The 26418-nt window shown below is 47.5% G+C and overlaps 3 protein-coding genes across 7 annotated transcripts in view; 1 reads left to right on the top strand and 2 right to left on the bottom strand.

The window, feature by feature from the left end:
- Shisa5 (shisa family member 5) overlaps positions 1-9548 on the top strand; it is a 23298-nt gene extending 13750 nt beyond the window's left edge. Inside the window, exons 3-6 of one of the 3 annotated variants that reach the window (XM_013346603.2) lie at positions 3145-3231; positions 7820-7935; positions 8122-8334; positions 8473-9548. In XM_013346603.2, coding sequence (XP_013202057.1) covers positions 3145-3231; positions 7820-7935; positions 8122-8334; positions 8473-8552 — 496 coding nt within the window. In that variant the 3' untranslated portion in view covers positions 8553-9548. Of the gene's footprint in view, positions 1-3144; positions 3232-6720; positions 6868-7819; positions 7936-8121; positions 8335-8472 lie in introns of those variants that run through there. The other 2 variants (XM_005347955.3, XM_026779535.1) reach the window with 2 other exon arrangements.
- A 210-nt stretch (positions 9549-9758) lies between these two features.
- Positions 9759-11101, bottom strand: Trex1 (three prime repair exonuclease 1). The gene is made up of 2 exons (XM_005347961.1): positions 11039-11101; positions 9759-10749 (listed from the first exon to the last, which is right to left on the bottom strand). The coding sequence occupies exon 2, from the start codon at positions 10740-10742 to the stop codon at positions 9801-9803; it is 942 nt and encodes a 313-aa protein (XP_005348018.1). The 5' UTR covers positions 10743-10749; positions 11039-11101; the 3' UTR covers positions 9759-9800.
- Positions 11102-11674: 573 nt separating this feature from the next.
- The window catches only part of Atrip (ATR interacting protein), a 15652-nt gene continuing 908 nt past the window's right edge, over positions 11675-26418 (bottom strand). The window contains exons 2-13 of one of the 3 annotated variants that reach the window (XM_005347958.2): positions 25480-25610; positions 24448-24618; positions 22022-22140; positions 20240-20397; positions 19145-19246; positions 18648-18777; positions 17811-18488; positions 13225-13361; positions 12977-13068; positions 12526-12606; positions 12163-12412; positions 11675-11782 (exon numbers count right to left, since the gene is read on the bottom strand). In XM_005347958.2, coding sequence (XP_005348015.1) covers positions 11715-11782; positions 12163-12412; positions 12526-12606; positions 12977-13068; positions 13225-13361; positions 17811-18488; positions 18648-18777; positions 19145-19246; positions 20240-20397; positions 22022-22140; positions 24448-24618; positions 25480-25610 — 2117 coding nt within the window. In that variant the 3' untranslated portion in view covers positions 11675-11714. Of the gene's footprint in view, positions 11783-11902; positions 12413-12525; positions 12607-12976; positions 13069-13224; positions 13362-17810; positions 18489-18647; positions 18778-19144; positions 19247-20239; positions 20398-22021; positions 22141-24447; positions 24619-25479; positions 25611-26418 lie in introns of those variants that run through there. The other 2 variants (XM_026779528.1, XM_013346602.2) reach the window with 2 other exon arrangements.

The following is a 26418-nucleotide window of genomic DNA, read 5'->3' on the forward strand; positions in this document are numbered from 1 at the left end:
TTTTTCAAGACAGGTTTCTCTGTACAACAGTCCTGGATGGCCTGGAACTCGCTTTGCAGACCAGACTGGCCTCAAGCTCACAGAGATTCTCCTGCCTCTGCCTCCTGAGTTTGGCGATTAAAAGTGTACGCCACTATGCCTGGCCCCTGTGGGTGTTTTCATTGTCCCTTCATCGCTCTTGCTTTCTATTTGCAGTATCTACTCTTAGTCCTGAAGTCGTTAGCTGTGTGTCTGACACTGCTGAGCCAGCTCTCCACATCCACTTTCTTTCTTTTAAACCAGAGGGAATGAAAATTTAGTGAGAAAACAGCGTGGTGGTGGCAGCACACGCCCTTAGCCCCCAGCACTTGGGAGGCAGAGGCTGGCAGACCTTGGTGAGTTTGAGGTCTGCTTGGTCTACAGAGTAAGTTCCTAGACAGCCAGAGGTATAACACAACACAGCAAAACCTTATCAAAAAAAAAACAAAAAAAACAAAAAAAAACAAAAAAAAGGAAAGAAGAAAAGAAAAGGAAAAAGGAAAAACCTAACCTGATTGGAGGAACTTCATTTTTCCTACCTTGGTCTCTCAAAGATTTTGGAAATTATGCTCAGCCTCCCAGATGTCCTTCAGAGAAACTAGGAAGCTGCCGGAAGAGGATTTGTGTAGCAGGTGCATCTCCACTGTCTGTTCCCAGCCTCTATTAGCCCCTGCTCTCTGAAGACTTCACCCTGGGTTTTATTTTATTATTTAAGATAGGGTTTATAGTCAAGCTTGGTGGCACACACTTTTAATCCCAGTGCTCAGGAGGAGACAGAGGCAGGTGGATCTCTGTGAGTTCAGGGCCTATCTAGTCTATATGGCAAGTTCCAGGACAACCAGGTTTACATAACAGAGAGACCCTGTCTCAAAACAAACAAAAGAAAACACAGGGTCTGAGGTGGTATTCCTCTCTTGGATCCTCCCTCTCTTGGGAGTTCTTTTCTTTTCCTTAATAAACTTCCTTCCTTCCTTCCTTCCTTTTTCTTTCTTTCCTTCCTTCTTTCTTTTTATTTTTTTTAATTTTATTTTACTTTTTTTTTTTGAGACAGAGTTTCTCGGTGTAATGGCCCTGGCTGTCCTGAAAAATCGCTCTGTAGACCAGGCTGGCCTTGAACTCACAGAGATCCTCCTGCATCTGGCTCCCAAGTGCTGGGACTAAAGGTGTACGCCACCACCGCCTGGCTTCCTTAGTAATGTTTCATTTGCTCTGCTTTAAAAGAAGGGAAGTGGGGCTGGAGAAATGAGATGGCTCAATAGTTAAGAGCGTTGGCTGCTCTTTCAGAGGACCAGGGTTCAATTCCCAGTACCCACATGGGTGTTCAACTGTCTGTAACTCGGGTCCTAGAGGATCCAGTGGCCTTCCGACCTCTACAGACACTACACAAATATGGTGCACAGACATGCATGCATGCAGAACATTCATACACATAAACTTTGAGGACCCTTTCCTCCTGCTGGGTTGCCTCATCCAATCTTAATAGGAGAGGAGGGGCCTAGTCTTACTGCAACTTGATATGCCATGGCTGGCTGATAAACATGGGAGGCCTGCCCTTTCCTGAAGAAAAAGGAAGAGGGGATGTGGGGGGGGGTGCTGGGGAAGAAACAGTGATTGGGCTGGAAAAAATATTCATTACTAAAAAATATAAGGCATAAAAGTAAGTACATGTAATAAACAACTGTAAAAATTCTGGAAGAGCAACCAGTGCTCTAAACCACTGAGCCATCTCTTCAGCCCATGACAGACAGTTGTGCACTGCCATGTGGGTGCTGGGAATTGAACCTGAGTCTCCTAGAAGAACAAACAGTACTCTTAACCACCAAGCCATCTCTCCAGCTCCAACATTAATTTTTTAAGAAAAAAGATTAGCCAGGCGTAGTGACGCAAGCCTTTAATCCCAGCCCTTGGGAGGTAGAAGCAGGTGAATCTCTGTGAGTTTGAGGCCAGCCTGGTCTACAGAGTGAGTTCCAGGACACCCAGAGATACACAGAGAAACCTTGTTTTGAAATACGAAAAAAGAGAAAAAGAAAGAAAAGAAAAGAAAAAAAGGATAAAGAAAGAGAAAACAGGGTTCTATTATGTAGCCCAGAATACCCTTGAACTCCAAATCATCCTCAGGCTCCCAGTGTAGACATGCACCCTACACCTGACTTTTCTTGAGTTTTGTTGTTTTGTGTGTGTGTGTGTGTGTGTTTGCAGTTGTGGCTTTTTTGTTTTTGTTTTTTTAATGGTCTGCTGTAGTGTAGTTGAGGCTGCTTTTGACCTTGCGGAGTAGCAAAGGATGATCCTGAGTTCTGATCGTCCTTCCTCTGTGTGCTAGGATTCTAAGTGTGTATTACTCTGTCTAGCTTTGTTCTCCCTGCCCGCCCCAGTCTGTCTGTAGCCTAAAAGGATCTCAAATTTTAGACAACCCCTGCCTCAGCCTCCTGGATGTTGGGATTATGAGTCACCACGCTGTGGCTTACTGTTTTTTGTCCTTGACATATTCTAGTAATGAAGTTCATTTCCTTCTAAATTAGCTCAGCTGTTTGATGCCTGTGGTCTGTTTTGTTTGGGATGGGGTCTCCTGCTGCACAGGCTTACCCTAGCCCCTGACTCTCCTGTCTCTGCCTCCTGAGCGCCGGAGTTGCAGCTGTGCATCACCGTGGCTCTTGCTTGCTCAATTTTGACTTAAGCATTTTCATTCCATCCTGTGTCGCCTTTCCTCTCTTCCCTCCCCCTTTTCTCCCATTTCCTCCCTCCCCTTCATTCCCTCCGTAGAAAACATCTTGTCATGCAGTCTGGGCTGGCTTCAATCTTGTGATCCTCCTGCCTCAGTCTCCAGTGGAAAGAGTTGGTAGTGGTCTTTTCCCCCCTGTGTTTGTTTTTTTAACTTTGTAGCAATGCAGGCCTCTGCTCTAGGTTTCCCCCTCCATCCTGTTGTGGTCAGGGGCATGTACGCTGCATATCTTAAGTTTGAGATCTGCTGTTTCCTGGCCTCATAGGTACTGTGCCCTGGAGACTGTCTTTGGTGTGTTGGGGAAGAGTGTACAGATCTCTTCTGGTGTGTAGCCATTCATTCTTGGAAGGTCATGTGTGCGGATGGGGATCCGGTGTGTTGCTCAAGAACTTTCTCTTTTCTGTTAGCAGATTTTCCACCACCACGGAGGCACTTGAGCAGCTGGGTTCGGCGTTGAGATTTCGATCCAGTTTTGATGATGACCCCATGTCAGGGTAAATAAAGCCTTTTGGCTGGGTCTGTTTTCCTGGCAGAGGTAACAAGGGAACAGGTGGGCTTAGGGGTGGCCTTTACATACCTAAATGACACAGAATCATTGGAATGGTGTCTCAGTGATGTTGTGACTGTGTTTTCCCACTGGGACCTTTGAACCTCCAGGGAGCTGGGTTTCCTCTGTGTTCTGGGGAGGGAGATGATGGGGGTACCTGGTTGGGGACGGATAGTTGAAGGTCCGGGGATGGGGTCCATAATGACCTGAGTGATGGAGTGGAACCTGATGAAAGAGGGAACAGAGGAGGAAGTGACATTTGGTGGCGGCCACAGTCCTGTGAGGTAATGAGGCAGTGGTAGTCGGGTGGTTGATGGTGGTGACGTAATGATGGCCATGCTGGTGGTGGAAGGGTGGTGACCGTGAGGTGACAGACAGTATGACAATGTTGAGTCAAGGTGCTGAGACAGCAGAAGTGCTCAGTCATGTTTGTGGCTCACAGTCACTGTGCTGGCATCTCGGCCTCAGGATCGGGGTGGCCCCGTAGGAAGAAGGGGCACAGCTGTAATTCTTCCCTCACGCTCACAGAGGCTCCTGACTCTCCCAGCTCTACTCTTCTTGACCAGGCTCCTGCCCTATCTTTCTTCCTTTTCTTCCTCCCTGAGACAAAGTCTCCTGTAGCCCAGGCTAACCATGAACTGGGTATGTAGCTGAGGATGACCTTGAACTTCTGATCCTCCCCAGTGCTTAAATCATAGGGGTTCATGCAGTTTATGCAGCGCTGCGGTTCGAACCCAGGGCCTCCCTTGTGGTAGGTGGGAGAAACAAGAGCCTTACTTTATGATAACAAATTCAAGAGACTAGGGAAAGTAAAGCAGTTTTTAACAGATGGTTCTGCAGAGCCGGGCACCAGCATAGAGAAAAGGCTAAAATGACTGGTATAGGTTAGTCTCCAGCTCTTTAGGATCCCCGTCCTGTTGGTCCGGAATGCAAAGCCTCATCTAGTGAATATCTGGGGCTTGGTTACAAAGCTAACACCTGCAACTTTCCAAGTCTGAGTTCCGAGACTGGCAGGCCAGCTGCCAGCCTGGGGCGGGGGACCTAGACCCCCTGCCCAGTTGTGAGTCTTAGCACTCTAGGCATGTGGCATCATCGGACTAGAATAATTTATCTCTATACAGGCAAGCGTTCTGTCAACTGAGCTGTAGCCCTAGCATTTTTGTTTGTTTGTTTCAAAGCAGCCTCTTGCTCTGTAGCCCAGGCTAGCCTGGAACTCACTTTGTCGTTTGGACTAGCCCAGAATGTGTAATCCTCCTGCCTTAGCTTCCTGATTGCTGGAATTACAGGTATGAGCTTCCATGTTCCCTTCCTGAACTGTCATCTTGTTATCATCTGAGGCCACAAAGCAAGCACTGAGGGAAAAAACACATGCGTCAACATGGCAGGCAACTGTTGGGAGTGGCTGTGACTTCCTGGACAGAGCCGTTGGGAGGAGGCCAGGGTGGAGGTGGACTGTTGGCGTCCAGCAGCTCCCTGCCAGCAAGGAGCAAGAGAAGAGAGTGAACAGAGGGGCTGGCTTCCTTGGCCTCCGCTCTGGAGACGGGTCCAGCCCGTTAGTGGGATTGGGGAAGAGGGGCCTCGTCTTGAAGGTTAAGGTGAGAAGAACATGCAGAGCATGGAACCTAGGGGACAGCAGTATCTGAGGAACAGTGTCAGGGAGAGCAAGAGGGAGGGCTGGGGTTGGCAGCAAGAAGGCAGCTGGCCCAAAGCACTGTGGACTGCATTCGGGTGAGATTGGCACCCCACACCAGCATGGCATGGTTGGCAGGAGCCACCCAGCACAGCATATGAAATTGGAAGCAGTGTATGAGTGTAGACAACGCCATAGAGACACTCGGGGCCTGTCAGTGTGGGGAAAGGCTCTTTCTGGCTATGGCAGAGACAGCTAGAACTATTGCGGGGGGCGGGGGGCAATGCTCGGAGGAAGAATGGGTTTCTGGGATTTCTTTTTGTCTTATTCTTCGGAGCCTAAGAACTGTGTACAGCAGAGGAAGCTGGGGACAAGTCTGTCCATGGCACTTCTCTTGGGAGTGCTCTTAGGGAGACACTCCGTTGGACACCTGTGTTACGCCTCTGTAGCACAGATCCCACAGAGTGGAGTCCATGGTACAGGTTCAGTCCCTGCTGCCTGGCCATGACTTGCCCAGAGAAGCCTCCAGAGCAAAGATGCTGGGACCCGAGGTCTGCAGACCCTGCCCCCGTATCCTACCATTGACCTTGTGAGCCACAGGTCAGCACAGAGGTCTGCAAGGGTGCACACCTGCACCTGCCAAGCCCCGAGTTCTCACATCCTGTGCAGGATGTGCCCTCCCTCAGTGTGCTCAACTTTGGTTTCTCTTCTTTTTTTTTTCTAGTTGTTTGAGACAGATCTCACTATGTAGCCCTGGCTGGTCTGAAACTCATACATAGACCAAGCTGGCCTCAAGAATCAGAGATCTTCCACCTGTCTATAGGAGCCAAGGATTCTGGTGTTTTTGTGGTTGAGGAATGTGTCCCCTTGGAGGTGACACTTTGTGCTAAGGTCTGAGAGGTGAACAGGGATAATCAGCTGGGAGTGAGGGCCCTCCACCCCTCCCACCCCCACTCCCCACTCTCCCACTCCCCCACCCCGGCAGGAAGATGTGAATGTGTAGAGACCCTATGGGCAGAAACAGCTTGATGCTTAGTGAGCTGGCTAGATTGGAGAAAAAGAGGGAGGGGTGAGTTCTTGGCTCCACCTGGCTTGGTGGATTCCACAAGGAATTTTGTCTATTTTTTTTCCTTAGGCTTTTGGGGAACAGGGTTTCTCAGTATAATCCTGGCTTGCCTGGAATTCTCTATGTAGCTCAGGCTTGCCCAGAACTCATCATCTGCCTCGACAGCCTCCAGACTTCAACTATTACCTGGGCGCTAGCACACCTAGCTAAACTTTTAATTCAAGATTGAAATTGGCTCTTTTTTGTTAAGTTTTACTCTCTGGTTAGACAAACCCTAGATTTTAGTTGTTAACTATACTTAGACTATACCCACAGAAAGGTGGGTACACACCATGTCACTAGTGATTAGGAGAAACAACATCCTGTGGTTCCCAGGGCTGGGGGAGCCTTTGGCATCAAAACCAGGGAAACATGATCAGACCTGGCAGGGGCAGAGAATGGGAGAGGAGGATCAGCGGCCTGTGTGTCAGCCAGAGCCAGCAGGTCCTGCTTTGCCCATGCATGCTCAGGCTGGTGGGGGGTAGAGGGTGAGGCAAACAGACTAGCTCAGGGCTGGGGCTAGGCTGCATTTAGAGGCCTGGGTACACAGGGCTGGGAAAGTGACCTGGGGCCTCTGCCTGCCCCTCCAGCCCTTCTCAGTGCCTCTCTGGCTGCTGGTGCTGTAGAGGGTGTTTGAGTCATTCATGCTGTGTCTTTAAGAGGGAGGCTACTGGGCCTGTGAATCTGTCCTTCCTGCCGCTGACGTCAGTACTGGGAAAGACTGAGAAGAAGATTCGATTTCCTTTTCTTTGAAAAGGGAGGAGATTGAAACTGAGTGGCCCCTGATGAAAAGAGGGGAAGTCCTGGGCTGCGGGAGCCCCTTGTGTGAAGGCGGAGGCTAACATGGGGTGAGCGAGGCACATTCTATAGAGAGGCAGAGAGACACTGGCCCTTCTGCTGCATGCCACCAATTGTGTGAATGTGTTTTCGTCCTTTCCTGCCTCTGACTGCTCAGGGGGACACCTGTGCATCCGGTCCTGTCTTAAATGCTTGTCCTGGGCCACGTGGTTGGTGAGGCTCCAGTTTTGGAAGCCTGGAGTGTGGGGGCCCTGTCCCTAAGTCTGTCCCTCGGCTGAGAGGCCCTGTTGTGGCTCTGAGCTGGAAGCCTCATGTAGGGTGGGGTGGCACCTACATCCTTCCTCTCTGACCTCCGAGGGGCAGATGTTCTGGAGTTCACACTTGGAATGTGCCTGTTGCAGTTGGCAAACATTTGTCTGTTATTAGGATCCAGTGTGGGCCCAGGGACTATGGGAGGATAACTGGGGGCCTTGTCTGCTATCGGGAACCATTTGGGGGAAGAGATAGACTTCCAGATTATACAGTTACAGTCAAAGGGCAACCTCTATTCTGTGGGTGCCTGGGTAGGGCAGGGAGGCAGCTTCTTCCAGAAAGTACTGCTCCCTCCATTTAGCCACCCCGGGATGGACCCATGCTAGTTAACCATGGAGCAGCCCTGGATGTCACACAGCCTGCAGTGAGCTGAGCTGGGGGTTCCTCAGCACTTGGCAGCCTGTTTGACTCTGATCCCATCCTACCTGGCTTGTGGCATATGCCTGACAACCATAAGCTGCTGGCTTGGTTGGGGAGGACAGGTTGTAGGTAGGAAGAGCAGACGTGGGGGAGGGGAGCTTTACATCCCTGCTGCCTGTGTGAGGATTTGGGCTGAAATAGATTTCTACCACATAACTGGGAAGTCTCTTAGAGTCTGTGTTGCTGAGAAGGGTGCCCTTGGGAGCAGTAAGGTGAGGATCGTTGGTCATAGGAAGGAGTAAAAGGTGGTTACAATGAGCTCTTTGGCAGGTTTGGAGCGACTGTCGCCATTGGCCTGACCATCTTTGTGTTGTTCATTGCCACCATCATCATATGCTTCACCTGTTCCTGCTGCTGCCTGTATAAGATGTGCCGCCGACCACGCCGTAAGCTTGCCCTTCCCTACCTTGTCTGCCTGTGCCCCTCCCTGCATGAACATGCTAATCCCAGAGAGGGCAAGGGTTGCTGACCAGGAACCTGTTTGGGCTAAGCTGAAGGGATGGATGGGCAGGCCTGGCCTCTCCTGGCCTAAGGAGCCATAAGGTTTTGACTAATCAGGATTCTTTTTGCAGCTGTCGTGACCAACACCACAACCACCACCTTGGTTCATACTCCCTACCCTCAGCCTCCAAGTGTGGCCTCCAGCTACCCTGGACCAACGTACCAGGGCTATCATCCCATGCCTCCCCAGCCAGGAATGTCAGCAGCACCCTACCCAACGCAGTACCCACCACCCTACCTGGCCCAGCCCATGGGGCCACCAGCCTATCATGAGACTTTGGCTGGTAAGTACCACTGCGGGTACCCTGCATGACTCTCCATCTTAGGCCTCTGCCCCTAGGGTCTCTTCCTGCTAGCTTGCCTGCCCATTTATACTGCAGCCCAATGTCCCCACAGCTAACCTGTGTCCTCTTTACTTTTAGGAGGTTCAGCTACACCCTACTCTGCCAGCCAGCCTCCGTACAACCCAGCCTACATGGACCCCCCAAAGGCCGTCCCCTGAGCCTGCCTCCCACCTCTCTGACTGCTATTTGATTATGTCATGTGCGAGTGAGTGGTGTGCAGAGCTCTCTGCTCTGTGGTGTGTGTGCCTTGTCTAAACATGTGGCTTCCTCTGACGCTGACCAGGTAGGCACAAATCCTACCTGGGGTGTGGGGTGGGACCAACCTGCTTTCTTCCTCACTTGAAATTAGACTTTCTGAAGTCTCAAGTAAACTAAAAACATTGGGGGGAGGTATTTCCCAGTTCACCCCAGGGTGACCAGCCATGGCCTGTCATACTTGGAGAGTAAGCTTTTTGTGGGCACATGTCCTACTCTAGGGAGTAACCAGCTAGCTGCTGCTCAGGGCCATGGCTTGTCCTCAGGGCTTGGCTGCATTTTGCAGTGAGGCAGGTAGGTGGGCAGAACAAGGGGCCTGGCTGAAGCTCTGTGCCATGGGTCAGCTCCTGATGTCAAAGCACAGCAGGCAGAGCCTCATCTACTACCACTTGTCTGAACTACTCAGTATCTTCCCTGGGACTATGGAGAGGGCCATGTGCACTTGCTATTCAGTGGGGATGCTTTTCCGCCTTTGCTGGCCTGGCTCCTGCCACTAGGCAAGGGGTCTCTGTCCACCTCACGCTCCTGTTTCTCTCTGCAGTATCTTGTTTTACTTTTAGCCAAACATTTTGCCTGTTTTCTGTCTCCAGATGTGTGATAGTTGGTGTGAGATTGAAATCCCTGGTTCCTGACCTCTGAGTCTGTTTCCCTTGACACCTGACTCCTGTAGAACAGTCCAGTTTGTCCTGGCAACAGGGACACCAGGGCCAAGGGGCTATCTGGACCAAATGGGGGTGGAAGACCCAGATGGTAGCTCTGGCCCAGACATGAATACCTCATCTCGGTGTTCCCTGTTGGTTGCCGTTCCACCAGCTGCCCTAGCTTTGTGCCTATTGGTGTGTTTCTGAGCATCCAGGCTCTGCACACTTGTTTATAATAAATGTAAACATTTGGACCCACTTCCTCTTCCTTCAGAGCCTGGCTGCTAGCCTTGGCTATACACCAAATACTGTTCCTATCTACTTCTTGAACTTGTTTTCCCCCTACTTTTATTAGCCTAGCAGGTTTGACTGTCCCACTCTTAGCAGGACAGAAACTGTGCCTTGTCCCCAGGGCCCTGAGTACGGGCAGAGGCCCAGGCTGAGAAGAAGTGGATCTGACAAGTACCAGTCAGTGCTGTGAGAGGTCTTTATTAATCAGATTTCCTTGACTTACTGCCCAGGGGAGGCCAAGAAGAGTCCATATAGCATGGCTACTGCCAAGGTCAGACAGGCCAGCAGGCCCAGTGGGGCCAGAAGCTCCTGTGATGGGGCTTCTGGGACCTTTGCTGGAGGAGGACTCTTGCATTGCCTGCTCCTGCCATGGCTGAGACTTGTGTTGGTTGTGGCCAGGGATGTAGTGGCCGTGGCAGCATATGGTCTTGGGTTGGTTGTTCCAGCAGTGGTTGCAGTATCATACATGGGCTTGATGGTGCTAAAGGGCCGGGCATGTTTATCCACCCACTGCAACAGGGCCTGTGGCTTCCACTGACAGATGCTGAGCAAGGCTAGAACGTCGCCTTCAGCAGTGTGTGAGTCTGTCGGTGCTTGCCCATACAGGCGGGTGTAGATGCTTCCCAGGCTGTAGCTTTTCCTTGGACCATGCTCGGAGGGGCTGCTAGATCGTTCCAAGGCCTTTAGGGCAGCAATGCTATCCACACAGAAGGTACCATCTAGAGGACTGCCAATGCTCAGCATAGCAAGCTCCGCCTGGAGCAGGGGAAAGTCATAGCGGTCACCATTGTGTGCCACAAGGCAGCAGGGCTGTGGCTGGCGCTGCAGGAAGGCGTGGAGCAGGTTGGCCAAGTTGTCGTCGAAGCATTGACGCCCATTGACTTCCAGCTCAGCTGTGTTAAGACCTGTGATCTCACTGGCTGCAGGGCTACAGGCTTTCCCTGGAGCAATGCATAGAGAGAGCTTGTCCACCACACGGGGTGGTTTGGGCACTGGAGGTGGCTGCCCCCCAGAGATGGAGGTGTTTTCCAGGGCATATCTGTGGACAGCCAGCAGGCACAGCTCTGTGACCTTGGGCTGAGAGAAAGGCAGGCCAGTGGCTTCTAGGTCCAAGAAGATGAGGGTCTGCATGGGACCATGGGGCAGAGCATGTGAGCCCATGCTGATCCTGGGGAGGAGCATGGGGTAGATGAGTGCCAGCAGAATCTCAAGTGGGCAGGGGCGGGGATAGGGATAGGGTGTGGGCAAAAGCACAGCTCAGACCTTCCCTTCTGTCAGGCACTATCCAGGGCCCATTTTCAGAGCAGGAAGCTAGAAGACAGGCCTGTTTTCCTAGTGGAATGGGCAAACTCCTATCCTTTTGAGGGAGGAGCCCTTCCCCTACTGCTGACCACCTTTGGAGTGAGGGAAACTTATCCTTTTCTGTCTTACCCCATACCCTTAAGGTCCACACTTACCGAGAAGCAGGCAGCAAGGCACCGTGTTGGTTCTGCTGCCGGCAGCAGGGGCTCAGGAAGTAAAACTGCCTGGGTCCGCCTCTAGGCCTGCCTCCTGAACAAGGCCCGCCCAGCTAGCCAGCCTGCTAGGCCTGGCCCTCATTTGCTAAAGCCCTCCCTTCTCTCCTAGCGCCCCAAAGGCCTTAGATCCTCCGCTGTGATTCTGCTGACTGGTGAAACAGACTAGTGCTCCCGCACTGACAACCCAATTAACCTAGGTTTGTCCCATGGACTCAAGCATGCTTGCTAGTCTCTGCCATGACTCTCCTTGCCTTTCCCCTGTCTTTGGCCCACTTTCCCAGGCCTTCCTAGGAAAAGGCTGCCTTCCCTGCTACACAACCAAGTTTTCTTCCCATGGCCCCAGCCAAAAGCTATGACTCAGGATAATTCCCGAAGAGAGGCAGGGTTTCTCCTCAAGGCGGATTAGTCACCAAGGAGACCATCTCAACTCCTGTAGGGGAGGGAAAGGGAGGCACCTAATCAAGCTACTTCCTACTCTGCCCTGTCCCTCCCTCAGCCACACAAATTGGACTCCGGAACAAAGCTGTTGTCTTCGCAGGAACTGCAGTTTTAATCAGTGGATAGGCAAAGACAGTGGTGGGAGCTGGTGCCACCTTGTGGCCGGACTCTCAGGCCCTCAGCTACAGTCCATTTCAGAGTCTTCCAAATCTGTCTCTGCAGCACAGAGGTCATCCAGGGCTGCCTCTGCGCCAAAAGGAAGGGGGTTCTGAGGTTAAGCCTGATGGTGCTGAGGTTCGGGAGTTCTACCCATCCCCCTAACAACACGGGAACTAACCAGTCTCTTCCATACCCAGGCTTTGCTCCCTCAGCTACTGTGGGCAAAAGTGATACAAAAGCAATTCGGACAGATATTTCTAGAAAAACCATGGCTCAGCTAGGGCAATTCAATAGACATTATCAAAGGACAGCCTAGCATACTCAAAGAACCAGGCAGGAAGGTAATGTGGCAGGAATGGCTCTGGTGGTAGGGGAGACCCACTGAAGTCCAGCAAAGGAGTCTGACAGTTCATGAGTCTCAGGTCGAGGCACATGAAGGCTAGGACAGGGTTCTCTTGCTGGCTTACCTTCACAGTCAGTCACATCAGGAAGGGCTCGAATCAGCATACTGACCCCTGGCATCACCTGGTCATACTGATGCAGGACCTCTACACAATGCACAGTAAAGAGCTTGTCCGTCTGAGACAGGCTATGCAGCAGCAACACAGTATCTCGCAGACAGCGTACAGTCTGCTTCTGCTGGCGGGTCCTTGGGCCCCCTGCCCGCCGTACAGTCAGCCATTGTCTGTGCAGCATCACGGTGAGCACTCTGACTGCCTAGAGTAAGAGAGGGCAGAGACTGAGGGCTAATGACTTACTCATTAGCCATTTCAGGGGCAGGACTCCCCACCCACATTGTTGTACCATGTCGTTAGCCCCTGGTCACTCACCTCTACGTTGCATTGGCAGTCAGAACCAATGCCTGGGGGGAAAGGGCTCTGCACACTCAGCTTGGCCAAGAGCCATACCACCTGGAACAAGAAGAGATGGTTCATCCCATGCAGAACAAACACAGCCACCAGGGCTCTCACAGGCATTTCTAAGCTCTCACTACTTCTCCACTGCTTCCCTGCACAAGTGGGGTCTGAGGCTTTCAGACCTGAATCTCATCAACAGCTCACCCACTTCTGGGACCAGGATCTGGCCCCAAAGCGCAGGCAGCATTGTCAGGCAACTCTGCTGAGTCCATTGCAATCCTGGTACATTTGTATTGCATCTGTGTAAGGAACCCCTAAATTTTACTTGTCCTTAGATAAACTAATCAAAATTAACTGTCGCTCCCATTTTCCCACAGGAGGAAGGAGACCCTGGCTCTTAGGAGGTTGGAGGGTGCAGTCTCACCTCTTGTTCCAGCTGAAGCCACTGTGTCTCTGAGGCCACTTTGTCAGGCCTTGATGTAATGTACATGTACAGCCGCAGGAGAAGGCAGCCTTCTGAAAAGGATGGCCAGCCTTACTCAGGGTCTCCCTTCTCATAGCAGCCTGGGGTCCAAGTGCAGTAGCCCTTGCGAGCCTCTGAACCTGTCCCTGCTCCAATCCCTCCCTCCCTCCTGCTTCAGGATAGGTGACCCCCAGCCTGCCCTGACTTACCTGAGTTGGAGCACAGCTGCTGTGCAAGGCTGTCATGGTCCACCAGAACAGAGAGCAGCTCAACAGCTAGCAGCACGCATGGCAGTGGCAGCTCTGAGCTGAGGCACTGTGGCAACATCGGCAACACACAGGAAAACCTGAAGGATGGGCACAGTTATGACATTCTCCAAAAGGACACTTACTGCAGTGAGACATGGCTTCAAATGCTGGCCCGACCATAGCCTACCTGCTTCAAGACTGTCACAGGTAAACAGGTATTAACCTTTAAAAATGACAGGCCTTCAGTGGGGGGCAGGGTACATGTCTATAATCTCAGCACTTGGGAGGCAGAGGCAGGATTCACCACACGATGAGTTGGAGGTGAGCCTGGCCTACATGCAGATGAGTCTTACCACCGTATCACAACCCTCATTCACCCTAAAGAAGACAGGCCTTATGTGGCTTTTTATCAAGTAAAGGGACAGGACTCCTTGGATCTGGGCTGCATGATCACACCCCAGGCCCCTTCCTGCATTTGCTCTCAAACAGGGATGCAGGTCCATATCTTCAGCATGAGAAATGTCTTTTGTCTCATACCACAGGAATGGCCAGGACTTTAAAAGTAACAAGGATGTAGCTACAGCTGTCTTATGAGGTCATTCATAGAACAAAGAAGGCCATTTTTCTGCACTTGTCAGAAAACACTGGTCTGTTACCAGTGTGAAAAGGTACCTACTATGGGGTACACAGTGTGCATCTGTGAGAGAGAGGCCGGGCGGTGGTGGTGCACATCTTTAATCCCAGCACTCGGGAGGCAGAGGCAGGCGGATCTCCGTGAGTTCGAGGTCAGCCTGGTCTACAAGAGCTAGTTCCAGGACAGGCTCCAAAGCTAGAGAAACCTTGTCTTGAAAAAAAAAAAAAAGAAGAAGAAAATGAGAGAAACAGGGAGAAGAGGAGGAGAGAGAATGGATATAATGTTATTTCCCCTTAGGTCTCAGAGACAAAGAGAGATGGCTATGGCCAAGGAACGAGGTCCCAAGGACTAGATTTGCTCTACCCACACAAGGGAGAAGTGGTAGGGTGAGAGAGAGGCCACCTAGGACCGAGGCTTATATCTGCAGCAGTCTGCACATACAGGGCATCTCAGCACAGAGCATGGAGCGGAGACTGCCTATCTGTGTCACTAGAAAGCAAAGGCTCACACTCTTTTTATAACACATTCTTGTCTTTTTCTTTTTTTTCTGTGTGCATTGGTATTTGCCTGAATGCATGTCTGTATGAGGGTGGTGGATGCCCTGAAACTGGAGTTACAGAATTGTGACTGCTGCCATGTGGGTGCTGGGAATTGAACCAACTGAACCCGGGGACCTCTGGAAAAACAAGTGCTCTTTTTTGTTTTTTCGAGACAGGGTTTCTCTGTGTAGCCCTGGCTGGCCTCAAACTCAGAGAGCTACTGCCTCTGCCTCCTGAGTGCTGGACTAAAGGTGTGCACCACCACCACCCTGCATAAGTAGTGCTCTTAACCACTGAGCCATCTCTCCAGCTTTTGTTTTACAGCACATTCTACAGACAAGAAATTGGGCTTCAAGTTGACAGGTACTGTTGATCTCTGGGAAAATGGAATTTAACTTAGTTGCTTTCTGGCCTAACTATTCCTATCTGTCCCACTATGGCCATTGAACGTACCTGGAGAGATTTTATCTTTGGTTTCCAGTGTTTTTTTCTTCCCTCCTGTATCTGTAAAAACTTCTTTTACAATGTTAAGCTAGATATGGGGGCACACACCTGTAATCCCAGAACTCAGAAAGCAGAGGCTGGTGGATCTCCGCGTTCTAGGCCAGACTGGTCTACTGAGTGAGTTCCAGGTCAAGTGGGGGGAGGGGGCGGCGTATATAATGAGACTGTCTCAAAAAGGAAACAGACAAGTTACACATAGCACCAGTCTAGAAAACTAGATGAATCCTGATCTCCGGGTGAGGGGTTTTCAAGCTGGGAGGCAGTGCCACTGAGCAGACTGTAGGGTTCTCAGCTACTTACACCTGCTCTGCAGCCCTGATAGCTTTCACTAGAGGGCAGAGCACATGAATACAATGAAATCTACAGAGAAGTATTTTGTGGGGGGCTCTGTCTGAAAGTGATGGAGCAGTGGCTTATAATAATAACTGGCTCGGGACTGTCCCATCAATGTACCCTATGGCATTTTGACAAGCTTTTCTACTGCAACATAGGGCTTATTTAACAAACACTGACTGAGCATTTAGACTGAGCCAGGCTCTGTGTGAAGTATAGAATCCAGAGTCTCCAGGACTGTCACCTGAGCCAGTGAATGAAACACTTGTATCTGGACAGTAGAAGTATCCATTAGATGAGAGTTATGAATATCTGTGGGTCAACAGAACAGGAGCACAGTGAGGGGTCTGCTAACAGAAATGGGAAATCTGGTTTCTGGGATTCATCTTTAAGCACAGAGGAAACAGGCAACTATCCAGTATAAGTTGGGCCTGTGGATGGCAACTCTGCCCCATGTATTGTCTATACTGTACTGAAGTGCTCTGTTCAATTTCATACATCACTTTGGGACAGATAAAACATGATCCAGAAGCACTTTTAAGAAATAGGAATGTAGTCAGGCAGTGGTGGCGCAAGCCTTTAATCCCAGCACACAGGAGGCAGAGGTAGGTGGATCTCTGTGAGTTCAAGGCCAGCCTGAACAAGAGCTAGTTCCAGGACAGCTAGGCCTGTTACAGAGAAACTGTCTCGAAAAACCTAAACAAACAAACAAATATAAATAAGTTAATTAAAAAATTTAAAAAAGAAAATAGTAATGTTGGGTGGGCAATGGTGGCACACACCTTTAACCTTTAATCCCAGCATTTAGGAGACAAGAGATAGACAAATCTCCGAGCTTGAGGCCAGCCTGGTTACACAAGAAACTGTCTTAAAAAAAAAAAAAAAAAAAAAAACAAAAAAAAAAACAAAAAAAAAAAACCACCACAAAAAAGTAAAAGGAATAAGCTCAGAGGTAAGAATTTGTTTTTTGAGACAGGGCCTCACTGTATAGCTCTAGCTGGTCTCAAACTCAGAGATCCACCCATCTCTGTCTACCAAGTGCTGGATTAAAAGCATAGAACATGATGTCTGGCAGAGACTAGACCTAGACAGTGGTATTACTTTAATATAAAAATTGGCCTCTTGGGCTGGAGAGATGGCTCAGTGGTTAAGAGCACTGGCTGCTCTTTTGAAGGTCCTGAGTTCAATTCCCAGCAACCACATGGTGGCTCACAACCATCTGTAATCAGATCTGGTGCCCTCTTCTGGCGTGTGGGCATACATGGAGGCAGAATGTTATATACACAATAAACAAATAAATCTTTAAAAAAAAAAAAAAAAAAGAATTGGCTTCTTGCCAGGCAGTGGTGGCGCACGCCTTTAATTCCAGCACTTGAGAGGCAGAGGCAGGCAGATCTCAGGGAGTCTGAGGCCAGCCTAGTTTACAAAGGAAGTCCTAAGACAGCTAAGACTGTTATATAAACAGAAAAACTCTGTCTCGAAAAACCAAAACAAAGCAACCCCCCCCACACACACACACCCACACAGAAAAACCACTTGACCTCAGGGCTGGAGAGATGGCTCAGAGGTTAAGAGCACTAGCTGTTCTTCCAGAGGACCCAGGTTCAATTCCCAGCACCCACATGGCAGCTCCTAACTGTTTATAATTCCAGTTCAGGGGATCTGACACCCATGGCAAAATACTGATGCACAAAAAAAAAAACAAAAACAAAACAAAAAAAAAACAAAAAAAAAAACCCACTTGGCCTCTTACAAGCATGGTTTGAGAGAAACAAATGGATGGCTGGATGGAAGGGCAGGCTGGCCAGTGTTGATTATAATTCTCCCTATCTTGTCCTTGATGCTCTCAACTCCCAAGTTAGGAATTTATAATTTTTTAAAGATTCATTCACTTATGCATGTTTTGCCTACGTGCATGTATGTGCACCACATGCATGTCTGCTGGATCCCCTGGAACTAGACTAACAGATGGTTATGAGCTATCATGTGGGTACTGGGAATTGAACCCAGATCCCTCTGCAGGAAAAACAAGCACTCTTAATTGCTAAGCCATCTCTCTAGCACCCCAAATTAGTGATTTATAACAATTTTTTGTGAGCTAGATTCATTGTACTATGACTTCTAACAAACTCCTCTTAAGAAGCAAGTAACCCGTGACTCACAGTAGATGTGGACACAAGGTTGACAGACTCCCAGAAAGGTCAGCTCATGGCTGCAGACTCTCTTGGAGTCTCTGCTTCCTTACAGAACTCTACCAAGTTTCAATATGTTGTGCTACAGTCTTCACCTAATCTACATTTCAGTTTCAAAGGGCTCTAAGTCAACCTTTGTCCAGGGGGCAGGACATTCACGGTACCTTATTCCATGTGCTTCGTTTATTCAGCCCCCTTCCCATCACTTCAGAACTCCCCTGAACTAAGCCACAGCTGAGTAGTAAAATGAAGTCAAGATGTGAACAAAGTGCCAGAGCCACAGGTCAGACCTCAAGAAGTCAGGGCAGACCCCTAGGGAATCATGCCTCCTGTGAGTCTTTATACCTGGGCAAGAAATCAGAGGAAGCATTTTCAGCTAATTTCACCAAAACTTTGAGGCACTGGCTCAGGACACTGGCTTGAAAATGACCTGATGCTGTAGAGGAGAAAGCCATCAGCTGAAGAAGCATCGTCAATAGTGGATGCTGTTTTTGATCATGAGCATCCTCCCTGGAGGCTGAGGTCGTATCTGTACAAGTCTGAACTGTGTTTCCATCCCTGGCAGTGGCATCTGTCCCCAAGTCTGACAGTAATAGGCAGACAACTGCCCCGCTGTGGCATACCAGGTGCTGAAGAAGGCTAAGTGAGGCCACAGAGAAGCTTTCCAGGTGACAGATCAAGTCCTCTGGGCTGGCCTCTACCCCAGAGCTCACACAGGAGGTATGTGTCGGACAGTCCCCAGGCACACCACTCTTCTTAGCTAGAGTTAAATCTTGCAGAGCTTGGCAGTATAAGCCGGTGAAAAACTGTACAAGTGGGAGGAGGTGCACAGCTCCAGGAAGCTGGCAGAGAGGGAAGACTCTCCTTCTTCCCTTTGCTAGGTCTTCATCATGTGAGCTCTCACTCCTGGCAACCAGATTTAATCCAGTGAATGCCAAGTTCTGTGCTTCTCTCAGAGCAGAGGGGGAAAATGACCCATCCCGAGAACTGATGGTCCTGAGGCCTGAAATCCCAGCCAAAGTACTGGAAACAAAAGAAAACAAATTAGGTTAAGGACCCAAAATTACCTGTCTGCTAAGTTCTCTAGTCTCCCTAAACAAGCCATGTTGGGCCAGAACCAGAAAGGCACACACTTTCTGGAAATACTTTCCCAAACAAGCTTTTCAGGAGTCTCATGCTTACCTACTGAGCCCCAGTGGCTGCAAGAGGGTGCCAGTAGGAACCTCGGAACAACTGCTCAGGAGATGACAAAGACCTAGAGATGACCCTGGGACCAAAGGTTGCTTCAGGAGCAGGTTTATCAAAATAGAACCTGCAAAAGACAAGGTAACTCCAGAATGTTCTGACGAGAGTTCTTCCTTCCCACCCTTTCTTTTTTCTGCCCCTTTGGTTTTGAGACAGAGTTTCTCTGTGTTGCCCTGGCTATTCTGGAACTTCCCCTCTAGACCAGGCTGGCCTTGAACTCAGAGATCAACTGCCTTTGCTGGGAGTAAAGGCAAGTGCCAAGTGCCACCGCTCAGCTTTGTTTTTCTTTCTAAGTCGCAGACTCCTATGTGCCTGAACACTATAAAAGATTGCCTGGGATGGGCTTTTCAGACAGTTCCCTTAGGCAATTCTGTGTATCACAGGAGAAAATGAAACCCAGGCGGGCTTCTACAGAAAAGCAGGCATTTTGGTACCTTGACTGTTTGATCTCTGCATCCAGTTGTCAGAGAGAGTTTTCTGCTGCACATCTTGCTTCGTGGGGCTACCTCTCAGACTGTGGGGTTTATGATCTGAAACTAGAAAAAACGTGAGTCAACAGCTGACCATAAAAGAAACTCATACATATAATATTTAAAAGACTGGATAATCTCTTCTTCAAACTCTGTCAAAACCAGAGCCAAAGTACCTCCAGATCCCTAAAAGGAAAATGTATCTATTTGCCTCATTGTAAATGAAATAATATGGTGAAAACAGCAATCACTAACTTTACACAGATGAGCCCATTAGTTTCATAGAGCTGCCCTATGACTAGAGGTCATAACTACTGTTTTACATTATGAAGAACTGAAGCACAGAGGTAACAGACTTGCCCAGATCACATAAGCTAGTGGGTAGTGTGTTTGGGACTTATATCCAGGCTGCTCTTGCCTACAGTGCGATGGAGTTCTTCCTTCCCACCCTTTCCCAACAGTTAGTTGGAGACACCAAAAATGTGGCTGCAGTTTCTCAGGAGAGCAGTAACAGCGATTTGAAAAGGCTGATGTGGGAAGAGTGGTGATGCATCAATTATAAAATAAAGTAGCACAGCAGAGTCTCAGGGTCACCTTAGAAGACTCCAAGCCAGGCGGTGGTGGCCCATGCCTTTAATCCCAGTACTCAGGAGGCAGAGGCAGGTGGATCTCTGTGAGTTTGAGGCCAGCCTAGTCTACAGAGCAAGTGCCAGGACAGGCTTCAAAGCTACAGAGAACCTTGTCTTAACAAACAAACAAACAAACAAAAAACAACAACAAAACAAAAAAAGAGAAGACTCTCCAGACTTGGGAGGCAGATGGAACTCTGAGTTCCAGGCTAGCTTGGTTTACAGAGCAAGTTCCATAACTGTCAGGACTACAAAAAAAAAAAACCCTGTCTGGAAAAACAGATCAAAACAAAAAAGACTCTCCAACCCCAATATGGTCTCCATGTGTCAAACTGCTAATCAGAGAAATTCTGAGAAAGTAAGTATTGTTGTTTAGGTCATCAGTCGGGCAGTCAATTATACAGCAATCAATTATATTAGTTTGACTTACCCTCTTGTTCCATCAGAAATTTGTATCCTGCCTCAGACTGGCAGGGATGGGAGAATGGCATGTTAGCACTAAAAGATTCCTTTGTAGGGAAAGTTGATTTTCCAACGTGTGGAGAACATGCTTCTGACTTTATAACCACAGAAGAGCCTTTCCTAGGACTGCAAAGAGTTAACTATGAGAGCAAAGTTATGACTCTGTTAAAACCACTTAAAATACCTGGTTAGAATAGTTCTAATATAAATTAAACTTTTCATGGCTAGACATTTTGACTAGAGGTTTTATCTATTATGAATGTTGGTCTGTGTTGAAGGTAGTATTTATTTTCAATCACCCAAAAATACTGGCTGTTAGTCTTTACTATTTCCAATTCCACACCCACCCCCCAAAAAAGTTTTTAAATGAACACCTCAGTTTTTAGTAATCAGTGCGTGGGTCCAAAAACTTTCAAAAGAGTTTATCATGGGGCTGGAGATAGCTCAGCATTAAAAGTGAATATTGCTCTTGCAGAGGACCTAAGTTCTGTTCCCAGTACCCATGTCTGGCAGCTCCTAACTGCCTATAACTCCAGCTCTATGGAATCCAATGCCCTCTTCTGGCCTCTGTAGGAACTTGCATTCATAAATGCATACCTGTTCACAAACATATACAGATAAATGTACATAATTTTTAAAAAATCTTTAAGACAAAGAGAGCCTATTAGAAAGTATACTGAAAACTGAGTAAGCTCCTCAGCCCTGACGGCTTCATGCTAGACAGTAGTCTGAGCCAGATATCAGAGAGTATCCACTACTCTGACGTCTTCCGAATGCTGACAGACCTCATCTCTCCCACCTCACTGAAGCATGCAAAGCAAGGGGAGTTCCATTTCACTCTGCCCAGTGTGAGCAAAGGCAGGAGAATATCTATACCAAAAAGAGCTCAAATGTCAAGGCTGATTCTGACACGTGACAGACTGTTGTGGGGCAGAGGGCAAGACACAGGTCATTAACAAGATGAGCACTTCTGGCAGCAAAGGAGGGGCTATAAGACAAAGGTGCCAGATAGCAAAAGAGCGAAAATACTTTAAGCAGCCAGGACTGAAATATACTTGCTTCTTTTTAGGGGGTGGGGGAGGGGAGTGTTAATTAAATAAATTACATGAAAATAAAGGTAGGTCTGTTTTCAAAATCTGAAGAAAGGCCTGCCCTAAATGTGGGTAGCACCACAGCACAGACTTTTTTTTTTTGGTTTTTTCGAGACAGGGTTTCTCTGTGGTTTTGGAGCCTGTCCTGGAACTAGCTCTTGTAGACCAGGCTGGCCTCAAACTCACAGAGATCCGCCTGCGTCTGCCTCCCGAGTGCTGGGATTAAAGGCGTGTGCTACCACCGCCCCGCTCACAGCACAGACTTTTTAGGACTGAATAAAAAGGGAAAGCGAGGAAACCAGCTGGCACCAGCATGCATCTCTCTCTGCTCAGCCCTGAGTTCCTGCTGCCATGCCTTCCCCAACATGATAGACTGTACTCCCTGAACTATTACCCAAAATAAACCTTTTTTCCCTTAAAAAAATAGATATTATCTTTCCAGCTCTTTGTAGTCTCACAAAATTGTGCTACTACTGCCCCATTCAGGGTAAGCACTCCTGGAGGGAAAATATTTACACTGAATGGCTCAGACCATTCAGCCTCATCCAGCCACCTTTGCATCCATCAGGAAATGCTGTTCAGTCAAAACAATCCAGACAGTTGTCAGGCTTTTTGAAAATCATTGCCAGTCTAAACTATACATGCAGCACCCTCCTTACCTGAGGTGGGAAATGGAGGGGGCAGCGAGTTTGTTTGTCCGTTCATTGCTCTGGAGCTTTGTCCTTAATTCATTCATTTCTGCATCTTTAAACTGGAGTTCAGACTGCAATGATTGAAGCTGAAAAAGCCAAAGAAAGATATTTTGTTGTATCTTTATAAAGATATTTATAGTGGTAGCACTATAATACACATACCCCAAAATATGGTGGTACATGTCTTTAATCCCAACACTTAGGAAGCAGAGGTAGGTATGGTTGGTGAATCTCTGAGTTTGAGACCAGTCTGATCTACATACTGAGTTCCAGGGACAGCCAGGGTTACATAGTGAGAGTCTGTCTCAAAGACAAAACAAAACACATTATCTATGTCTATTGTAATATAAATGTCTTCAAATGTTAGCTGTTTTTCCATTGAAAAATACTCTAGAAAGGCATGTCAGACTCTATTGTGGAAGCAGTTTATGAGGGCTAAAAACAAGCCCCATTACTTGTTTAGACTGTCTGAATCTCTAATTATAGGTCCTTGGCTGGGACTAGGGATTAAGTAAAATGATAACTGTATAGCACTCAGCATGGAGCTTGGGGAGTCAAAAAAACATGCCTTATTGGCTGACTCCCACGCCACGAGACATGCTCTGCTCCCCAAACTGCTGTCAAACTCTGAATTCTCTTCGACTTTCACAGGCCTTGGCTGCTCACCTGCTAATTAACTTAGCAGCACAGAATCCTAGAGCTTCTTGGAAGTCTGAGCAGGGTGCTTGGAAGTTTTGCCCAAACCTGTGTATATGTGCGTCACAAAACTAGAAGGAGGGTGCTAAGAGAGAGAAAAATCTTTTTTTTTTTTTTTTAATTTATTTATTATGTATACAATATTCTGTCTGTGTGCATGTCTGCAGGCCAGAAGAGGGCACCAGACCTCATTACAGATGGTTGTGAGCCACCATATGGTTGCTGGGAATTGAACTCAGGACCTGTGGAAGAGCAGGCAATGCTCTTAACCTCTGAGCCATCTCTCCAGCCCCAGAGAGAAAAATCTTAAGTAAGCTGGGAAATTGGTATTGGTGTGCGTGTGATAGGAAAGCAGAGGGAAGGACTGAGTGGGGGAGGAAAAGGGACCTGGAAGCGCAAATGGAAGGGTGTATGCCTAGCATGCACCCTAGGTTAATCCTCTCACTAAACAAACAGGGCATGGCAGCAACTACACCTGTAATCCCAGCACTCACGAGGCAGAAGCTTAAGGGCATCCTTGGCCACAAAGTGACTTTAAGGCCAGCTTGGGCTACATTACCATGTCAAGAAAAAGTCACGTTTTATGTTTCCCAACAACCTTTGTTCTGTGAAGGTACGAGTATATGTGCATATATAATTTGCTAAAGGAAGTAATGGAGGAAGACGCTACTTGTTATTGTCCACCTCACTGCTCCCTTACACAGTAAAAAGGGGGAACAAAGATGTTCTGAAGGAAAGTGGTGGTAGATACTGGACACCAATCATTTTCTTTGCAGAACACAACCTCCCTTTCCTACCTCTGGCTGGGATTTAAATGATAGTTATCCTTTGCTTTTATAGCTAATCTGGAAACAGGTACCTGGCTTAATGCCAGTCATTTGCTTTTTAAAAAATCTTAAGTTAGAGATAGGGAACCTTAGCCTTTCTTCTTCTTCTTCTTTTTTTTTTTTTGAAACAGGGTCTTACTATGTAGTCCAGGCTGTCCTTGGACTTACGGTAACACTGTTGTTCCAGCCTTCCAAGTGAGAGCATTATGTATTTACCATGCCTGGCTGAGAAAGCCCAAGTCTTAATTGTACTCTGGAGTTTTAAAATGTATGTTCATGAGCTTGGGAGTCAGAACACACTACTGAGAGAGCAGAAGGTCTCTTTAACAGAGACCCAAAACATATCCTAGTAAGGTTTAAGTCATTTGAAGCCATAGAACATCCCTGTCTTCCTAGACTTTGGACATGGTGCTCATATATTTCCTTTTTGGTAAGTTGATTAACTGAATTTCTTATCTAACAAAGAACCCTAATTCAAGCCTAGTCCTAAACAGTCTAAGCTAGTGATTTATTCCTGCCACGACTAACAACCACAGAAAAGCAGAGTTTCATCTTAGTCCTTTTCCAAACCAAATGCACACCGTTTATTAAGAACAGAAAGTATTTAAGACATACAATGGTTGAATATTTCCAGGCAACACTGGCTATTGCTTCTATTTTGTTTATTTTTTTAGAGACATTGTCTCACTATGTAACCTTAACTGGCCTGGAATTCACTATGTAGACTAAACTGACCTAGAACTCATAGACATCTTCTGCTTCCTTCGATTAAAGGCATGCACCACCACAGCCAGCCTGGTTATTGCTTCTAATGGAATTTAGCGAATAGGCAAAACTACTGTCCATATCAAAGCAAATGTTCTGAGTCACCTTTTTAGAGAACTCCTTTTCTTTTTCATTGAGTGCTTGAGTCTTCTCTTGCTCAAGAAGGAAATGTGATCTTCTCTGTTCTTCTAGAATGGATTCTGTCTGATGCAGTGAGTCACGCAAAATTTTAATTTCTCCATTCTTAATTAGGACTTCTTCTTCCATTGATTTCAGCTGTAAATTATGCCCAACCAGTTGATATTCAGCAAGAACTATTTTAGAATACACTTGCCCCTTATATATAGATTCTTTCAGCTTTGATTTAACACTATGGGTCACACACTTCACAGAACTAAAATTCCATGTTATAGTCCTGATTTTCTTAGAGGTATCTACAGATGGCCATATGAAAGATATCTAATTGCTTACAAAACTAATGAAATAGCAACCTCTACGATGGGGTGTTCCTCATATAAAGGTACAGGTTATGGGGGCTAGAGATGGCTTAGCTACTAAAAGCACTTACTGCTCTTGCAGAGGACATAGGTTCCTTTCTCAGTAACCACATCAGGTGGCTCATAACCAGTTGTAACTCCAGTTCCAGAGGATCCAACACCCTCTGCATGCATGTGGTGGCATTCTCCCCCCAATATTTTCATTTCAGGACGATGAATCTAGATGCTTGTTTTAAAGTTTACATATATATTATTTATTTATTTTTTTTTTTAAAGAACTGTTTATTATGTGTGAAGTATCCTGCCTGCATGTATACATGAAGGTCAGAAGAGAGCGCCAGATCTCAGTACAGATGGTTGTGAGCCACCATGTGGTTGCTGGGAATTGAACTCAGGACCTCTGGAAGAGCAGCCAGTGCTCTTAGCCACTGAGCCATCTCTCTAGCCCCCAACTTTTATATATTTTACACAATTCTTTTTAATACCTAAATGAATGAATTAGCTACAAGTTACAACAAGTTAGGCCTGGAAGTATAGTTTAGCTGTAGAGCGGTTCTGTTTATAGCATGTGTAAAATCCTGGGTTCAATTCTCAGCATTAGACTAAATAAGCAAGGAAGGAAACCTCACAAGTTACATACCTTTTCTTTAAGTTCGTTGTATTGTATCTGAAGTACTTCTAATTCAAAATTATCTTTAACTGGAATGTTTTCTCTGTTTTTCCTCATAGGACTATTTGATAACCCATCTAATTGGCGAATCTTATCAGCACCTGTATAAAAACAGTTCCCATTAACTGAGCATGGTGGCACAGAACTATAATCCCAGCTCTTGGGAGGCAGAGGTACAGGGAGCTCAAGTTCAAGGATAGCCTAGTTATAGAGTGAGAACCTGTCTTGGAAAGAAAATCCCATATATACTTCAGGACTCAGTATATACCCACCCTTGTCATAAAATGCTTGTCTTAAGAGACAAATTAAGACCCGGTAGATAATATTTATCAGTACTTTTCAGTCTCAGAACATGATATAAATTCATGAAGAACCCTTATGAAATAGCACATCTGGATACTCTCCCTTTACACCCTCACCCAGTTTTAAGAGTCTCAGCTAATAGCTAAGACTTCACTGGTTGTAACTCTGATATATCATTAATATCATTTACTGCAGTAGACTAGGCATAGGATCTGCTAGTCTTTAAAGACACAATGGTGAACAAAATGGATATATTCCACGGGGGAGGTGGGGCTCCAGGGATGGATTAAGGTAAAGGAAAGAGGAGGAGTTGCCTGTGCCACCGGATGGAGAGTAATGCTAACCACTGCCCTATCAAACATCTGGTCAGCAATGAGCGTTTTCTAGTGCCTGGTTTTCCTGGCAGTATTGCTGGAGAGATGGGGGTCCGCGTTTCCAGGAATAATCCTGTGTTTCAGATGCCTTAAATGTTAAGTACAGATGCAAATGGCCCATTGAATCCTGACAGTCCACAGATTTTAAGAAGTTTTGGTATTTCTTGTTCATTGCCTATGGCCGTTGCCACTCCGAACCTTTGTTTGGGTAACTAGCATAGATTACTGGTTG

The sequence above is a fragment of the Microtus ochrogaster genome, chromosome 5 (genome assembly GCF_000317375.1).
Source record: "Microtus ochrogaster isolate Prairie Vole_2 chromosome 5, MicOch1.0, whole genome shotgun sequence".
In the NCBI taxonomy this organism is placed as follows: domain Eukaryota; kingdom Metazoa; phylum Chordata; class Mammalia; order Rodentia; family Cricetidae; genus Microtus; species Microtus ochrogaster.

Coding starts and splice junctions, on each gene's coding strand:
- Trex1 (XM_005347961.1), bottom strand. CDS start 10,742: ATGGGCTCACATGCTCTGCCCCATGGTCCCATGCAGACCCTCATCTTC.